The sequence below is a fragment of the Argentina silus genome (assembly GCF_951799395.1).
Source record: "Argentina silus genome assembly, chromosome: 13".
In the NCBI taxonomy this organism is placed as follows: domain Eukaryota; kingdom Metazoa; phylum Chordata; class Actinopteri; order Argentiniformes; family Argentinidae; genus Argentina; species Argentina silus.
In genome coordinates this window covers 11,879,688-11,894,446 of record NC_139667.1, presented here as the reverse complement: position 1 = coordinate 11,894,446, position 14,759 = coordinate 11,879,688, and the positions used below count along the sequence as shown (strand labels likewise).

At 54.6% G+C, this 14,759-nt stretch overlaps 1 protein-coding gene across 1 annotated transcript in view; it reads left to right on the top strand.

The window, feature by feature from the left end:
• pcnt (pericentrin) overlaps window positions 1–14,759 on the top strand; it is a 25,560-nt gene extending 10,801 nt beyond the window's left edge. The window contains exons 27-55 of the mRNA XM_083683319.1: window positions 829–989; window positions 1,121–1,305; window positions 1,416–1,597; window positions 1,753–1,915; window positions 2,067–2,309; window positions 2,942–3,174; window positions 3,280–3,399; window positions 3,695–3,715; window positions 4,125–4,361; window positions 4,597–4,770; window positions 5,075–5,227; window positions 5,363–5,536; window positions 5,692–6,642; window positions 7,355–7,525; window positions 7,936–8,125; window positions 8,280–8,626; window positions 8,746–8,848; window positions 9,036–9,208; window positions 9,313–9,591; window positions 9,794–9,939; window positions 10,028–10,157; window positions 10,287–11,069; window positions 11,352–11,564; window positions 11,789–12,004; window positions 12,121–12,347; window positions 12,459–12,541; window positions 12,739–12,883; window positions 13,068–13,195; window positions 14,261–14,759. Of these exons, the coding sequence (XP_083539445.1) occupies window positions 829–989; window positions 1,121–1,305; window positions 1,416–1,597; window positions 1,753–1,915; window positions 2,067–2,309; window positions 2,942–3,174; window positions 3,280–3,399; window positions 3,695–3,715; window positions 4,125–4,361; window positions 4,597–4,770; window positions 5,075–5,227; window positions 5,363–5,536; window positions 5,692–6,642; window positions 7,355–7,525; window positions 7,936–8,125; window positions 8,280–8,626; window positions 8,746–8,848; window positions 9,036–9,208; window positions 9,313–9,591; window positions 9,794–9,939; window positions 10,028–10,157; window positions 10,287–11,069; window positions 11,352–11,564; window positions 11,789–12,004; window positions 12,121–12,347; window positions 12,459–12,541; window positions 12,739–12,883; window positions 13,068–13,195; window positions 14,261–14,307 (6,378 nt within the window). The 3' untranslated portion in view covers window positions 14,308–14,759. The remainder of the gene's footprint in view (window positions 1–828; window positions 990–1,120; window positions 1,306–1,415; window positions 1,598–1,752; window positions 1,916–2,066; window positions 2,310–2,941; window positions 3,175–3,279; window positions 3,400–3,694; window positions 3,716–4,124; window positions 4,362–4,596; window positions 4,771–5,074; window positions 5,228–5,362; window positions 5,537–5,691; window positions 6,643–7,354; window positions 7,526–7,935; window positions 8,126–8,279; window positions 8,627–8,745; window positions 8,849–9,035; window positions 9,209–9,312; window positions 9,592–9,793; window positions 9,940–10,027; window positions 10,158–10,286; window positions 11,070–11,351; window positions 11,565–11,788; window positions 12,005–12,120; window positions 12,348–12,458; window positions 12,542–12,738; window positions 12,884–13,067; window positions 13,196–14,260) is intronic.

The window sequence follows — 14,759 nt, the reverse complement described above, 5'->3', positions numbered from 1 at the left end:
GGAGGGGGGTTGGTTGCTGACGGCAACAACATTGTTGTGTTGCGGAAATGGGCAAAGTGAGGACATGTTTGTCAGTCGGAGGGAGGGAGGGAGAAGGAGGGGAGATATGGCGGAAGAAAGAGAAGAAAGGCGACTTGGAGAGGTAAAGGAAATGAAAGGGAGGGAGAGAGACATTGAATGAGAGAAAGAACCGGAACAGAATATGAAGCGGTAGAGAGAGAGAGAGAGAGAAAGAGAGTATGAGCAGGAGAGCCTTTAGCTGTTTTTCCACTCCCACATATTTGGTGCTCAGGCAGAAAGATGCTGCTAGGCATGCAAGATTACACTGTGTGTGTGTGTGTGTGTCTGTGTTGCACTCTGTTTAAGTGGGATTGCACGGGGGGAGTGTGTGTCTGAATGGCTGTCTTTTGGAATGTGTGTGTGGCTGCCTGTGTGTGTGTGTGTGTGTGTGCGCGCTTCAAGGATAAATATTCCAACACTGCTGTGATCACTGTACATTGAAAAGGGAGCCTTCTCTCTCCCCATATTAGAGGAGGGAGTGTTTCTCTCTCTGTGATTGGCTCATGCTGGACATGTGGTGATGTTATTGTGTGGTGACCATGTGATGCTCTGTGGTCTGATTGGTCTATAACGCGTGTTTTGGGGGACCATACAGTGACCGCATCGTGACCCTGCTATGACCGGGTTCCTGTCTCTGGCCTCTCTGCTCTCTGGCTCTCAACAGGTGTGTGCATGTGTGTGTGCACGTGTGTGTGTGTCCCAGGGGGTGTGTGTGTCCCGGGGGTGTGTGTGTGTATGTGTAAACCTTGTCTCTCTCTCTCCCTCCAGCTGCGTGCAGAGGTGGGCTGTCTGCAGGGGGATGTGGAGGGGAAGCGGGTGGAGATGGAGACTCTGGACACACTCCTCCAACGCAGGGAGAGGGAGAGTCAGGAGGGAGGAAACCTGCTCAACATGCTCACTGTGGACCTGCAAGCTGCCAAAGATGAGAGGTGTGTGTCCGTGTTTGTGTGTGTGTGTGTGTGTGTGTGTGTGTGTGTGTCTGCTTTAAAGTGTCAGTCGTGCGCGTGCCGCGTCTGACCCCCGACTCACCCCCCTGACCTTCCGTCCCATGTGACCCCAGGCGAGCGCTGCAGCTGGCCAATGAGAGGCTGGGGAAGACGCTGCTAGAGGTGATCCGGAGCACCGTGGCAACGGAGGAGCTGATTGGACGGCGGGTCAGCGCGTCCGCCGGGGGCCGAGACAACAGCCGGGGGGGGGCGGAGTCGGTGAAACGCACAACCAATCCGGGGAGCTCTGGGGGAACAGGTGGGATAACCGATTGGTTATTTTTTTGCTGTCGGTATTTATCGTTGCTAAATGGACATGTGACAGCATCTCTCTCTCTCTCTCTCTCTCTCTCTCTCTCTCTCTCTCAGGTGTGTCTGTGGCAGATCTGTCCTCTGAGGATCTGGACATGACCCAGCGTGTGTGTGAGAGCCTGCTTCTCGCTGACACACTCACACACTCCAGGGGAGAGGAGGCAGCCCTGGGGGCCTGCAGCAGACTACGCCACACCGTGGACACACTGCTGGAGCTGCTCACTCGGGCTAATACACAGGTAGGTAGCACACACACACACGCAGGTTGCACACACAGGACACACACACACACAGGACACACGCACACATAGAAACACATCGGAACAGAGTCAGTCTCTCTCATATCTCTCTGTCTCTCTCTCATATCTCTCTCTCTGTCTCTCCTTCTCTCTAGTTGGAGCAGACGTACGGTATCCATCTCTCTCTGGAGGAGCGCTTCTCTCAGGGCAAAGAGGACTCGGCCCAGCTCCTCCTCCAGCACACGCTCCTATTGGAGCAGTTGGACCAGGAGGCGGGACAGAAGAGCCAGCTGCAGCTGGAGCTCCATAAGTCAGAGGGTGAGCGGCCTCTTCTCTTTGACTACTGGGCCTGTCGCTCAAAACAGGGAGCCAATGAATCTGCTTATTCAAGACTGAAGTTGTTGAATGTGTGTTTCTGGTGTATATCTTGTGTTTTGTTGGTATGAAAACTGTGCGTGTGTGTGTGTAGGTCTGTTGGACGGCTACGTGGCTGAGAAGGCGGTGTTGGAGGAGGCTCTGCAGCACAAGGAGGCACAGGAGGAGAGGCTGGTGGAGGAGCTGGAGGGCCTCAGGGCGCAGCTGCACCAGATGGAGGACCTCTCCACGGAGCTGGAGGGCCTCCGGGTGCAGCACCAGGAGCTCAGCGAGGAGCACACTGTCTTCCTGCGCCAGAGGGACCATCTGAGTGCCGGGCTGGGGGAGAGAGAGAAAGGTGAGAGCTAGACTGGGGGGGAGAGAGACAGATGGGGTTAGACTGGGGGGGGGAGAGAGACGGATGGGGAGAGAGAGACTGATGGTGTAATGGATTTCTTTATTGTGTGTGTATGATGCTGAGGTGTGTAGCCTGTGTTCAGGTGTGTCTTCTCTCCGTAGGCTGCTGTGGAAATGTAGAGGGGGACACAGGTTTGTGGGTCAGAGCTGTGTGGGTTGGTGTGTGTGTTGTTGTGGACTATTGGCTTGCTGTGCCGTCTGATGTTGAAGTGCTGGGGAGTCATGAAGGAGAGTCATGGACATTATGTGTGTGTGAGATGCAGTGCTGTGATTCTGTCTAACCGCTAGAGAATGATGTGTGCTTAAGGTTATATCTTGACACGTGGAGGACACGTGTGTGTGTGTGTGTGTGTGTGTGTGTGTGTGTGTGTGTGTGTGTGTGTGTGTGTGTGTGTGTGTGTGTGTGTGTCGCGCGCACGCGCGCTAAGGGCAGGTTTTTGTTCCGGTGAGTGTGTGTGTATATGCTAAGGGCAGGTTTTTGTTCCGGTGAGTGTGTGTGTATATGCTAAGGGCAGGTTTTTTTTTCGTGTGTGTGTTTTTCACTCGCTCTAACCTTTCTCCTCTCCCCCGTAGGCCTCCTGGCGGAGGCAGAGCGTTTGGCTCGGGAGAGGCTGGACGTGCAGCGGCAGGCGGAGAAGGACCGCAGCTCCCTGTCCCTCCGCCTCAGGGCCATGGAGACAGAGCTGGATGAGCAGGAGACCAAGGGCCTGGAGACGGAGCTGCAACACAAGGCCCACGCCGAGGACCTCCACCAGCGCGTCCAGGCCCTGGAGAAACAGCTCAAACACAATCGGCAGTTTATAGACGTAGGTCTCACCCTACACACACACGTGCTCAGACGCATGGTACACAGAGGCATGGAATGATGTTTACGTGTGTGTGTGTGTGTGTGTATGTGTGTGTGTGTACAGGAGCAAGCCGTGGAGCGGGAGCACGAGAGAGATGAGTTCCAGCAGGAGATCCACAGCCTGGAGGCTCAGCTCCGGCACCCAGCCAGAGGACACTCCACCGGGGACAACAAGGAGCAGAGGGTGAGGCCACCCACTACCACAGATGGCTTTGTGTCCTGCAGACATAAACACACACACACTGACACATTTCAATGCTTTAGGGAGAGAACTGTGTTTGCATCGGGTTCTGGGTTTTTGAAACCTGCATGAATGCATCATTTAGCCATTACTGTTTAAGCTTGTTGAAGAGAAACAGACTTGTGTGTACAGAAGCTCACAGTGTGTAAGGTCAATGGAACTCCTGGCTGACGTTTGCTGTGTGTGTGTGTGTGTGTGTTTTGTTTTGTTTGTTCTTGCTCTGAACGGAATGCCGTAGATTGAGGACTTGGTTCTGCAGGTATGGAATCTTACTGTAGTGACTCCCCTAGCTCCGTCGTCGACTCCTCTGCATGCCGTGGGTGTGTGTGTGTGTGTCATTACACCCGTGTAATCATCCTCAATCTGATTGATCAACCTGCCATTAGAGCCCCTTCCCCCATTTTCTACCCATTTTTTTTCCTCCTACCTATCCATCTTCCTCCCCTCTCTCCCTATCCCTCTTCCCCATTCCTCCCATCCTACACATTCACTCCTTTTCTGTGTACGGCCGCTCTGTGGAATGGCTTGGCTTCAGTAGATCCCAGTGGCTGCAGATCCGGAATGGCTTCGGTACATCCCAGTCGCCTCGCTCGCCCATAGACAACCCCTGTGCTGCTGCCACTGGAGCCCCTCGGATCCTAAATGGTGTCTTCTGTGTGCCTCCTCAGGTGGACAACCTTCAGGCCCTCATCAGAGACAAGAGCGAAGACCACGCCTCCCTGCTGGCAGCCAATCAGCAGGCCCAGCTGGACGTCGCCGAGCGCAACGAGGAGATCGACAAGCTGGCCGGACGAATCCGAGAGCTGGAGCAGGCGTTGCTTAGCAGCTCGGAGAGCAGCAGGGCCGTCGTTGAGCTGGAGCAGGAGCTGCACCGAGTCAAGCAGAGAGAGCAGGACCTCACACAGGTACACACCTGAATGCACACACACACACACACACACCATACACATGCACACACACATACCACACACACACACACACCTGAATACACACCACATACACACCTGAATACACACCACACACACACCTGAATACACACCACACACATCTAAATACACACCAGATACAGACACACACACACACACACACACACAGTCGTGGTACGTTATGGATACTGTAACTGTTGTGTGTGTGTTTCAGGACAAGCAGGCGTTGGAGCAGCAGCAGTTGTCTAACCGGCTGCAGATCTCAGCCCTCCAGTCTAAAGTGGACGAGACAAGACACCGCTACCATGACAACACGCCCGACCCCACCCAGCAGCTCCGAGACTCTCTGGACACGGCACAGCAGGACCTACAAAGCAAGGAGCGACAGGTGTGTCTGAGTGTGTGTGTGTCTGAGTATGTGTGTTGTTTAATTTAATTCAATGCCCAAGCTAATGAAGGACATGGTCCTGAAGTGTAGTTGAATAGATACTTGTCTCAATTCTGCTGGATGTGTGATTTAAGCAACACGGCACTAGCGCCCCCTCATGGTCACAGTGAGTCAGTGCACTGGCTGTACACAGAGAGGGTATGGTGCATAGAGAGACATGAATGGGAATTTCTTTCACATTGAAATTCTGGAAATATACTGTAAAAGATAAGGAGCGAGAGAGTATTAACCGTGTGTGTGTTAGGTGGAGGTTCTGGTGGGCCAGTTGGAGCAGGTGCAGAGCAACCTGACCATAAAGGAGGCAGAACTAAAACACCTGACGCTACAACTAGAGCAGACAACCATCCAGAACTCCACGCACGTCAGCCAGCTGGAGGACCAGATCGATGCCCTGAAGGTGTGTGTGTGTGTGCGTGTGTGTGTTCTCAACTCAAACAAGTACAGAAATAATACAATTAAGCAAATCAAATGCATAAGTGAATATGAATATCATTTTTTTGGTGTGTCTCCCCCTTGTATGTCCTTTTCTTAGGAGACTGTGTCTACCCTCACCATCCACCAGGAGGAGAGAGAGGGGGAGAGAGAGGAGGAGGAGGAGGAGAGCCTCGCCTCTGCGCTCCTTCAGGAGAAGAATCAAGAGATAGACCACCTCAACCAGGAGATACAGCGTCTACAGCAGGAGGTGGAGAGTTCCAGAGACAAAATGGTCAGCACGCTCACACACGCACGCACACACACACACAAAACAGGGACAACAAGGTAGAAGGGAATGATGGCATCATTAGACCAGACAGTGGTTCATAGTGGCTTCTCTCTCCCTCCCTCTCTCCCCCCCTCTCTCCCTCACCTCTCTCTCTCCAGGCGGTGGAGGCGGAGCTCGAGGACCTGCGTTCCCAGGTAGAGCACCTGCACGGTGACATCGTCAGGCTGCGCCAGGACAAGCAGGAGGAGGCGGAGCGACTGCACGAGGTCATCAGCACGCTGCAGGCGGAACTGGCCACGCTGGGCCCCGTCCTGCACGAGGTCAGCGACTCCCAGGAGGGGGATAGCGTTAACCCCTCGCCCTCCCCCAGCCCCGAACCTCCCAACCAACCCCGCTACGCCCACCCGGGAGCAGAGAGGAGGAGAGGAGAGGGGGACAGCCTGAAGCAGGAGCTCCGTCTTCTCCACACCTCCTCCTCCTCCTCCTCTTCTCGTTCCCTCCGTGCTCGTGTGGAGGCCCTCCAGGGTCAGTTGGAGACGGCGGCGGGGGAGAAGGAGGCGCTGGAGAGATTGCTCTTCACCCAGGAGGAGGAGTACCGGGGACAGGGGGAGGAGATGGGGAGGAGGCTGAGGGAGGAGAGGGACGGAAGGGAGGAACTCGGACGTCTGCTCGCTGTGAAGGAAGCGGAGCTGGAGGAGGAGAGGAGGAGATGGGACGAGGATGAAAGGGTGGAGGAGTGGGGTCGTCAGCAGGCTCGAGCCCAAGAGATGAGCACTTTACTCGGGGAGAAAAACCGTCTCGAGTCCCTGGTCCTGGAGCTCCGGAGGGGAGAGGAGGAGAGGGAGAAGGAGACCAAGGGTCTTACAGAAACCACGCTGACTCTGGAGAGACAGGTCCAGGAAGCGAGAGCCGAGGTCGTCGCCATGGAGACGGTCAAGAACGAGCTGTTCGCGGAACGCGAAGCCTTGAGGAGAAGGGAGAGGCAACTCCAGGAGGAAATAGAACGCCTCAGACAGGAAGTGACCTCACAGACGGCCCGTTTCCAGGAACTAAGCCTTCAGCTGGAGAAGCAGGGAACCAATCAGTTGGAGGATCAGAAGGAAGTGCTGGTGAGTCGGTGGTAGAACGGGCCTGTCGGACTGAATGATAGTGACTCGTAAAGGGTCCGGTTTGTCAGGTGTTTCATGCCGTTCCCTTCTGAATGAGTGTTGTGTGTAGGAGTTGTGGGAAATGGAGTTCTCTCTGTCCTTCAACTCGAGTCATTTAGCTGTGTCAGCGCTCTATACCACATCTGGCTGTGGTTAGAGGGGAGGGAGGGAGGGATGGATGGGGGGGAGGGAATAAGAGAAAAAAGGCAGGCGAGAGAGAGAAAGAGGGAGGGAACCTGAGAGGACGATGTGTCGGCACACAGACATCAGAACTTGACTCACACAGAGGAAGTGACTTCGCTCAGAAAGAGGAAGCTATGAAAAGGCTGCAGAGCGCTCTGTCGTAAAGTTGTTGCTGGCTCTGGTGTTTATTTTTTTTAAAACATTCACATTTTAAAGTGTTGTATCGTCGCAATTCCTGGGGGGAAAAAAACGTCAAGTCTTTGCATGCTGTGTTGGGTTGGAAATCGTCCAGGCCTGTGTGCAAAAGAGTGGGGAGATAGGAATAGTTGTGGTTGGAGTCCAAGTTCTCCATGTATTTAGTGTTGGTGACTGCTAGACTTATTTAGACTAGGTACCGGTAAATGGTTTGTCTGACAGACAATTGAGGTGCAAACATGAAAATGGTCATTGTGATGACAATGATGACGAAGATGTCCTCTCTCTCTTCCAGACTCATGCGGAGGTGACTCTGGCCAAGGCGGACACTGCTCTGAGACAGAGGGAGGCGGAGCTAGCTCGGCTAGGGGCGGAGCATCAGGCCCTGAGGGCGGAGTTGGCTGCCGTGAAGGAGGGGCTTAGCTCCAGCACCGAGAGAGCCGAGAAGCTACGGGAAGAAGGACAGGTACTGTTTAAAAATGACATTATGTATATGTGTATATACACTCATCGGCCACTTTATTAGGTACACCTTGCTAGTACTGGGTTGGACCCCCTTTTGTAGCCCATCTGCTTCAAGGTTCGACGTGTTGTGCGTTCAGAGATGGTCTTCTGCATACCTTGGTTGTAACGAGTGGTTATTTGAGTTACTGTTGCCTTTCTCTCATCTCGAACCAGTCTGGCCATTCTCCTCTGACCTCTGGCATCAACAAGGCATTTTCGCCCAGAGAACTGCCGCTCACTGGATATTTTCTCTTTTTCGGACCATTCTCTGTAAATCCTAGAGATGGTTGTGCATGAAAATCCCAGTAGATCAGCAGTTTCTGAAATTCTTCTTACGTCTCCCCTGATTTGTCCCGTTCTCCTGTCCGTCAGACCAAAGACCGCGCCCTCGCTGACCTGGAGACCAATAACCAGCGCCTGAAGGCGGAGCTTCGCGGCTTACAGGAAGACCTGGCAGTTCAGGAGGAGGAGCTGGCCTATCAGCAGAGAGAACTGCTTCACCTCCGTCAGCGCTGCAGCCCACCGAGCACGCCCCCTCGCAGCCAGACACACCCACAGAAGGGTGAGGCCTCCAAAAGACATACACATACAGGAGGAGGAGGATGGTGATGATGATTGTCTGTCTTACACTTGTATGGCGTCCCAGCCTAGCTGTTGATGATGATGATGATGTCTTCGATGGCGACCGTCCTGACCGATGTTCTTCCTCCCCACAGACGTCTCTCTCAGGGGGTTCGAGGAGGCGGTCAGCGTCTCACACGACGAAGTCTCTCTCTCTTCCCCGGAGGTCCTGAGGAGACTGGAGTGTTCCGAGGACCGGGTCAGAGAAGGCTTCCGGACGTCCCTCCTCCACGGGTCTCGTCTCTCCGAGCTGAGCGCCCTGGACAGCCCGGGTCTGGACCCCCACCAGGCCAAGGCCTCCCTCAGGGGCAGGTCGGAGCTACTGCCGCGCCCAGGGAGCGTCACCCCAGAGCCAGCCACACGCAGCACCCGCTCCCCAGGCTCCGTCTCTGTCTCGGCCTCCGACAACCTCTCCATGCTGGACTCGCTGGACGCTGAGAAGGTGAGTGGGCTTGGAGGGAGAAGGCTGTACACACACACACACACACACACACACACACACACACACACACAGAGGGGAACTTGATGTAACGTGTAACCCTTCCCTCTGCTGTGTCTCAGGTCCATGAGCTGGAGAACCTGGACCTAACGACCCCCTCCTCTCCTGCCGGCTCCATCTCCTCTCTTTCAGCACCAGAGTGGGCCAGCGATGGATACGGCAGCAGTAAGTGTGTGTGTGTGTGTGTCTACGATGGATAGGGCAGCAGTGAGTCTGCTGAGTTTGTTTGTGCGTGGGTGGGTGGGTGGGTGATGTAAATATTAGTAATTCTCTCTCTCTCTCTTACTCTGCCTCTCTTTCTCTCTCTGCATCCCTCCCTCTCTCCCCCCCCCCCCCGTCTCTGTCTGTGTAGATGTGAGTTCAGAGCTGGGGCTGAGGCTGAGGGTGGAGCTGGAGCAGACGGAGAGGCTGGATGCTCAGTTCATAGAGTACCTGCGCTGCCGAGGCATGAACCCTGCAGCCAACACAGACAGCGCCGCAGGCAGCATGAGCTACAGCGACAAGCTGCTGTCCCCTGAGCTACAGGTACACACACACACACACACACAACCAGACTTACTGCTGTCGTATCCACCGCAAGCACACAGACACACACACACACAGACTTTGACCCTGAATTGTCTCTCTAGGGTCTGTTGAAGAGGGTGTATCAGGAGAGCTGCAGGGTTCTCGCTCTGTCCCAGCACCACGCCTCCTCCTCCTCCCAACTCCACCTCTCACAGTCTAAATCCCTCTCATTGGACCAGTCGCTCTGTCAGTCTGACAGCAAATCCCACCCGTTGGATGAGAGGCCCTGTCCATCAGCCTCGGCCCCTCCCCTGGGCTGGCAGCAGGAGAAGAGGGCACTGCAGGAGACTGTGATTGCTCTCCGAGAGCTGCTCTGCCGTATGGCACAGAGAGACACACAGGTAAGTGTGTGTGTGTGTGTGTGTGCGCGCGCGCGCGCTGACCTTCCTCTCAGTCCCCAGGCTAGGGTGTGTGTGTGTGTGTGTGTGTTGACCTTCCTCTCTGTGCCCAGGCTGATGGTGTGTGTGTGCGCGCTGACCTTCCTTTCTGTGCCCAGGCTGATGGTGTGTGTGTGTGCGCGCTGACCTTCCTCTCTGTGCCCAGGGTGATGGAGGTGTGGATGATGAGCAGCATCTGTTGGCTGTACAGAGGGAGAGCCAGCTGAGGGCGGAGCTGGAGGAGAGCAGACAGCAACTCCACTCTGCACACAACACACAGCAGGAGCAACACAACAAGATACACACTCTGAGGTAGGTCCACACATTCTCACACACACACACTCTCCTTTGTTCTATTCTATTGTGAGAGTGTGTAAGTGTTTGTGTGTTTGCCTACCAGGCTGGCTGTGGAGGAGTGTGAGGAGGCTCTGAGCAGGGAGCAGAGCAGAGTCCAGCAGTTCCAGCAGGAGCTGGAGCAGGAGAGAACACACACACACCGCCGGGAGAGGGAGGAGGAGGACAGACGAGAGGTAGGACGCGCGCACACACACACACACACACCATTTCCCATGACACTCTTTTCTGTGTCACATATTCCAATAGAACAGTCCATTACCTGGCCTACATTTGCAGTCGTTAATTCTCCGCCCCACACACAGGCTGTGCGAGTGTCAGTGGAGCAGCAGGGGTCAGAGGTTGTGACCCTCAGGGGTCAGCTGGAGCAGGAGACAGTGTCCTGCAGTAACCTCCGGCGGGAGCTGCAGATAGAACAGTCCCGCGGCCTCCTCCTCCAATCACAGCTCGACAAGCGCCTGGCAGACGCCCACCAGGAGCTGGACGAGGAGCGCCGCCGTTGCGCCCGGCAACAGGACCTCCAATCGCAGGAGAGGAGCCGGCAGGAGCACTTCCTGAAGGAGGCGGAGTCCCGCCTGGCTGACGCCCATAGGAAGCTGGAGGAGGAGAGGCACCGTTGTTCCCGGCAACTGGACGACGCCGCCCACCGGCAGGAAGCCGAGGCGGCCCAAGACAGGAAGTTCATCGCGGACCTGCGCTCTCAGCTGGAGCAGGAGAGGCGGCAGGGGGAGGAGCTAGCGGCGGTGACTGACAGGCTGAGGGCCGAGGCGATGCAGACCAGGAGGAGAGGCGAGGAGGAGGACAGGAGGAGGAGAGAGGAGACGCAGAGGGAGCAGGAGGCCGCCGTCCGCCTCCGTGTCGCTGCCGAAACCCTGAAGGAGCAGAAGCAGGAAGCGAGCCGCGCGGCGGAGGCGGAGCAAGAGCGTTCGGGGCGTCTCGGGGCGGAGCTCGGCGAGCTGAAGGAGAAGCTGTGTCTGCTGAAGGAGAAGGAGAGAGAGAGGGACGAGCAGAGGGAGAAGGAGCGGAGGAAGGAGAGGCAGGAGCAAACGGAGAGAGAGAGGCGTCACAAGAGGACCAGCGACCAGCTGGTAAGAAGAGATCACTCACACACACTCACATAGACAATTACTCTCACAGTATTGAAGCTTTAGTGAATGTCGAATGTAGAACATCCAGATTTACGCTTTTCCCCTCTACCACACACACTCACACACACACTCACATAGACAATTACTCTCACAGTATTGAAGCTTTAATGAATGTTGAATGTCGAACATCCAGATTTACGCTTTTCCTCTCTACCACACACACACACACACACACACACAGTCTCGAGAGTGTCTAAGTGTGTGTGTGTCTGTCTGTCCCAGTGTGAGCTGGAGTTGCTGAGGCAGCAGGACCAGCAGCGTGTGCGGGACCTGCAGCAGACGCTGGCTGAGCTGGAGAGGGAGGAGAGGGACATGGCCACCCGCAGGCTGTGTGGCGCTGCTGCAGCCCAGCCCCCATCTAGAGCCAGCCTACGGCCGCAGAAAGGCCTCCTGACTGGCTCTGCCCAGGACGCCACCGTCCTACTGGACCACCAGGTATGGGATGGGACGGGGGGGTTGAGGCTTTTAGAATAAAGAAAAGCTGTGTTTGTGTGGTGCGTTGTGGGCTGTAGGAGGACTGTTACTGTAGAGATTGAGTAGAGAGTCTTCACGGGTGTTATTGGTGAATGAATGCTCAGTGATTGTGTCTGTCTGTCTCTCTCTCTGTCTGTCTCTCTGTCTCTGTCTCTCTCTCTCTCTCTCCGTCTCCCCCTCCCCAGACCTCCTCCTCCTCTTCCTCCGGGCTGGTGGAGAGGTTGTTGAAGGAGAACTCTGAGCTGACGGGCCGCGTGACAGAGCTGAGTCAGGAGAGGGTCACGCTCAAACACACGCTGGCCTGCCTGGAGCGCCAGCTGCGGTGCACAGAGGGCGAGCTCGCCAAGGTCACCGCGGAGACCGAGAATAGACCGGCCGTCGTCGACGGCAACCACAACAAGGTGAGACACTACTCACACTTCTACCCACTTAACGGTCAGGGTTCACTGTCAGTGAGTGAGTTAAGTGTATAGGCCCCTTATGAGACGGACTGATGCCCCCCCCCCTCTCTCTCCAGGTGCAGCGCCTGTATGAACGCTACCTGAGGGCGGAGAGCTTCAGGAAGGCCCTGGTGTACCAGAAACGCTACCTGCTGCTGTTGCTGGGGGGCTTCCAGGACTGTGAGCACGCCACGCTGGGCCTCATCGCCCGCATGGGGGCCCACCCCTCCCCCCCCGTCGCTGCCCCCCGCAGGGCCCTCACACGCTTCAGAGCCGCCGCACGAGCCGTCATCGCCGTCTCCAGGTGCGTGTGTGTGTGTCTGTCTGTGTGTGTGTGTGTGATGTGAGTAGTTACATGAGCTGTGTGCACAGGTAGTAATTTATTCAATGATTTCGATGAATCCCTCTCCCTCAGACTGAAGTTCTTGACCAGGAAGTGGCAGAGAGCCATCAGGAGAGGCGTTTGCACAACTGTCACCGTCAACGGGTATACTGCAGGTCAGCTCAGAGAGAGAGAGAGAGTGTGTGTGTGTGTGTGTGTTTACCCGTGTGTGTGTGTGTGTGTGTGTGTGTGTGTGTGTGTGTGTGTGTGTGTGTGTGTGTGTGTGTGTGTGTGTGTGTGTGTGTGTGTGTGTGTGTGTGTGTGTGTGTGTAACCTTTCTCTCTCTCTCTCTCTCTCTCTCTCTCTCTCTCAGGTTCCAGGACTGAGGTTTTGAGGCAACAGCAGCCAGGAGCAAATCACAACGCTTCCCCGCCCACGAGAGACAGCAGCCCTGCCCAAAAGGGGGTCGCGTCAACCCTGGTTGCACCAATCAAATCGCCCTATAGACTGCTCAACAGGTACACCCGGTCACACAGGCAACGTCCTTTCATTGAGGTTGGAACAGAAGAGCTGAACTCTCCTACTTTTCAAAGCAAATCTGAACGCATGTGATGGTTTTCATGGAGTGCTGAATGATCTTTTTCCTTTCTTTCTTTGTATCTTTCCCACCTCCTCCTCCTCCCCTCCTCCTTCCCCTCTCAGGATGAACTCTAACCCCGCCTTGGGCTCAGAGCGTTCTGTGGGGACGTCCCAGGATGCCGAGCGGTCACTGACAGACTACATCCACCACCTAGAGAACGTCCAACAACGTCTGGGAGCTGTGCGGCCCGGTAAGGGGAGGGGGGGTTCGGGGGGGGGGGGGGGGGGGGTGATAGAGGGGAGCAGTGGAGGGCACCCGAGTTAAACCATTTATCTCTGGCGGAGGAGGGGCGAAGCCAGCACCCGTGTCACTGGGAGGAACGGGAACAGGGTCTGTTTCGGTGGAGCTTTGGTCCTGGTGAAAGCAATCCACTACCCACAATCCCCACGCACAATCCCCACCATGGAGACCTGTCTGTCATCATGACACGTCCTGTGCACCAACTGACAGTGCACGTATCAGATATGGCTGCTGTCTGTCATCTTCAGACCCGTCCATCATCATCATCTGTGACTGATACAACACAAGTGTTCCGGTTGGTTCATAGTGAGGGTTCCAATTATACATTTCCTCAAAGAAGTGCCCTTAAAATAGACCCCACCCAAAAAAATCGATAAATAGTGCCCTGATTTATCCTGAGTTACCAGCACTCCTGCAAACCCTAGGAATTCGAACCCTGGTTAGCTGGATCACTCGTAGGGAGTTTCTATCGTCACGGTACCTGTACTCATCCAATCGTATCTCCTAACCCAGTTAGCAACCCTAACTTAGCCCCGCCTCCAAGAGAGGATAGGAGGAGCCACAGTCAGGTGACCTGTTCCCCTAATATGACTGGCTATCGGCAGCGGTGGCTGAAGGAGAACAGGACGTGGCTGTACCTGAGCTGCCTGTCGCCCATCTACCTGTATGGCCCAGGTAACACCCCCCCTCACTCTACCAAACAAACTACAAGTACTAGAAATCACCTCTCGGGGCTGGGCACCAACTTGTGTAAGCAGTCACTTACTTGTCTTTTGTGGTGATGGCCACATGGAGAGCAGTGTTTCACTATAGACAGGACAGGGTGTTTTCTCCTATGCACTGTACATGTTACGGGTGTGGTCATCTCTGCATGTGAGCGTCTGTGTGTGTGTCTGTGTCTACTGTATGTTTGAGAGAGAGAGAGAGGGGGGGAATGGATGGGTGGGTGATGAATAGATGTCCTCTGATCTTACTGAACGTGTTTTTTTTGGCGGGGGGGTTTGTCTCCCTCCAGATTCTCCTGCTCTCCTTCCCTACACAAAGAAGTCTGACCGCCGATGAAACGAATGTCTCCTTTTGATGCCAATGTCCCAACGTGACCAATATTGTCCATCGATGTCAGTGTATGCCAATAGACAAGGGAATGAATGTGTAGTGTTTATTCAGTAGAAAGTGTATGATTATTATTATTTTTTAAATGACATAAATTATTTTTTTATGACTTTTTCTATGGTGATTTTTCAACTGCTGTAAGGATCAATCCTGCTGCGCAAAGCAGCGCTCGCTGTTTTTCTACCCAACTTTTATACACGTTTGTCACTCTGGATGTTCTGCACATCTGTTTGTGGTTGATGATATTGTTTATCATTTATATATGTATAAACTTGTAAAGTTTCACACTGGAATTCCAAGATCAATACGTGTAAATGAGTTTAAGCGCACAAGGGTGAACATTGTTTTATAATATTTAGTGTTGTACAAGTTCAATAAATATTTTAATGGTGTGAAATCAA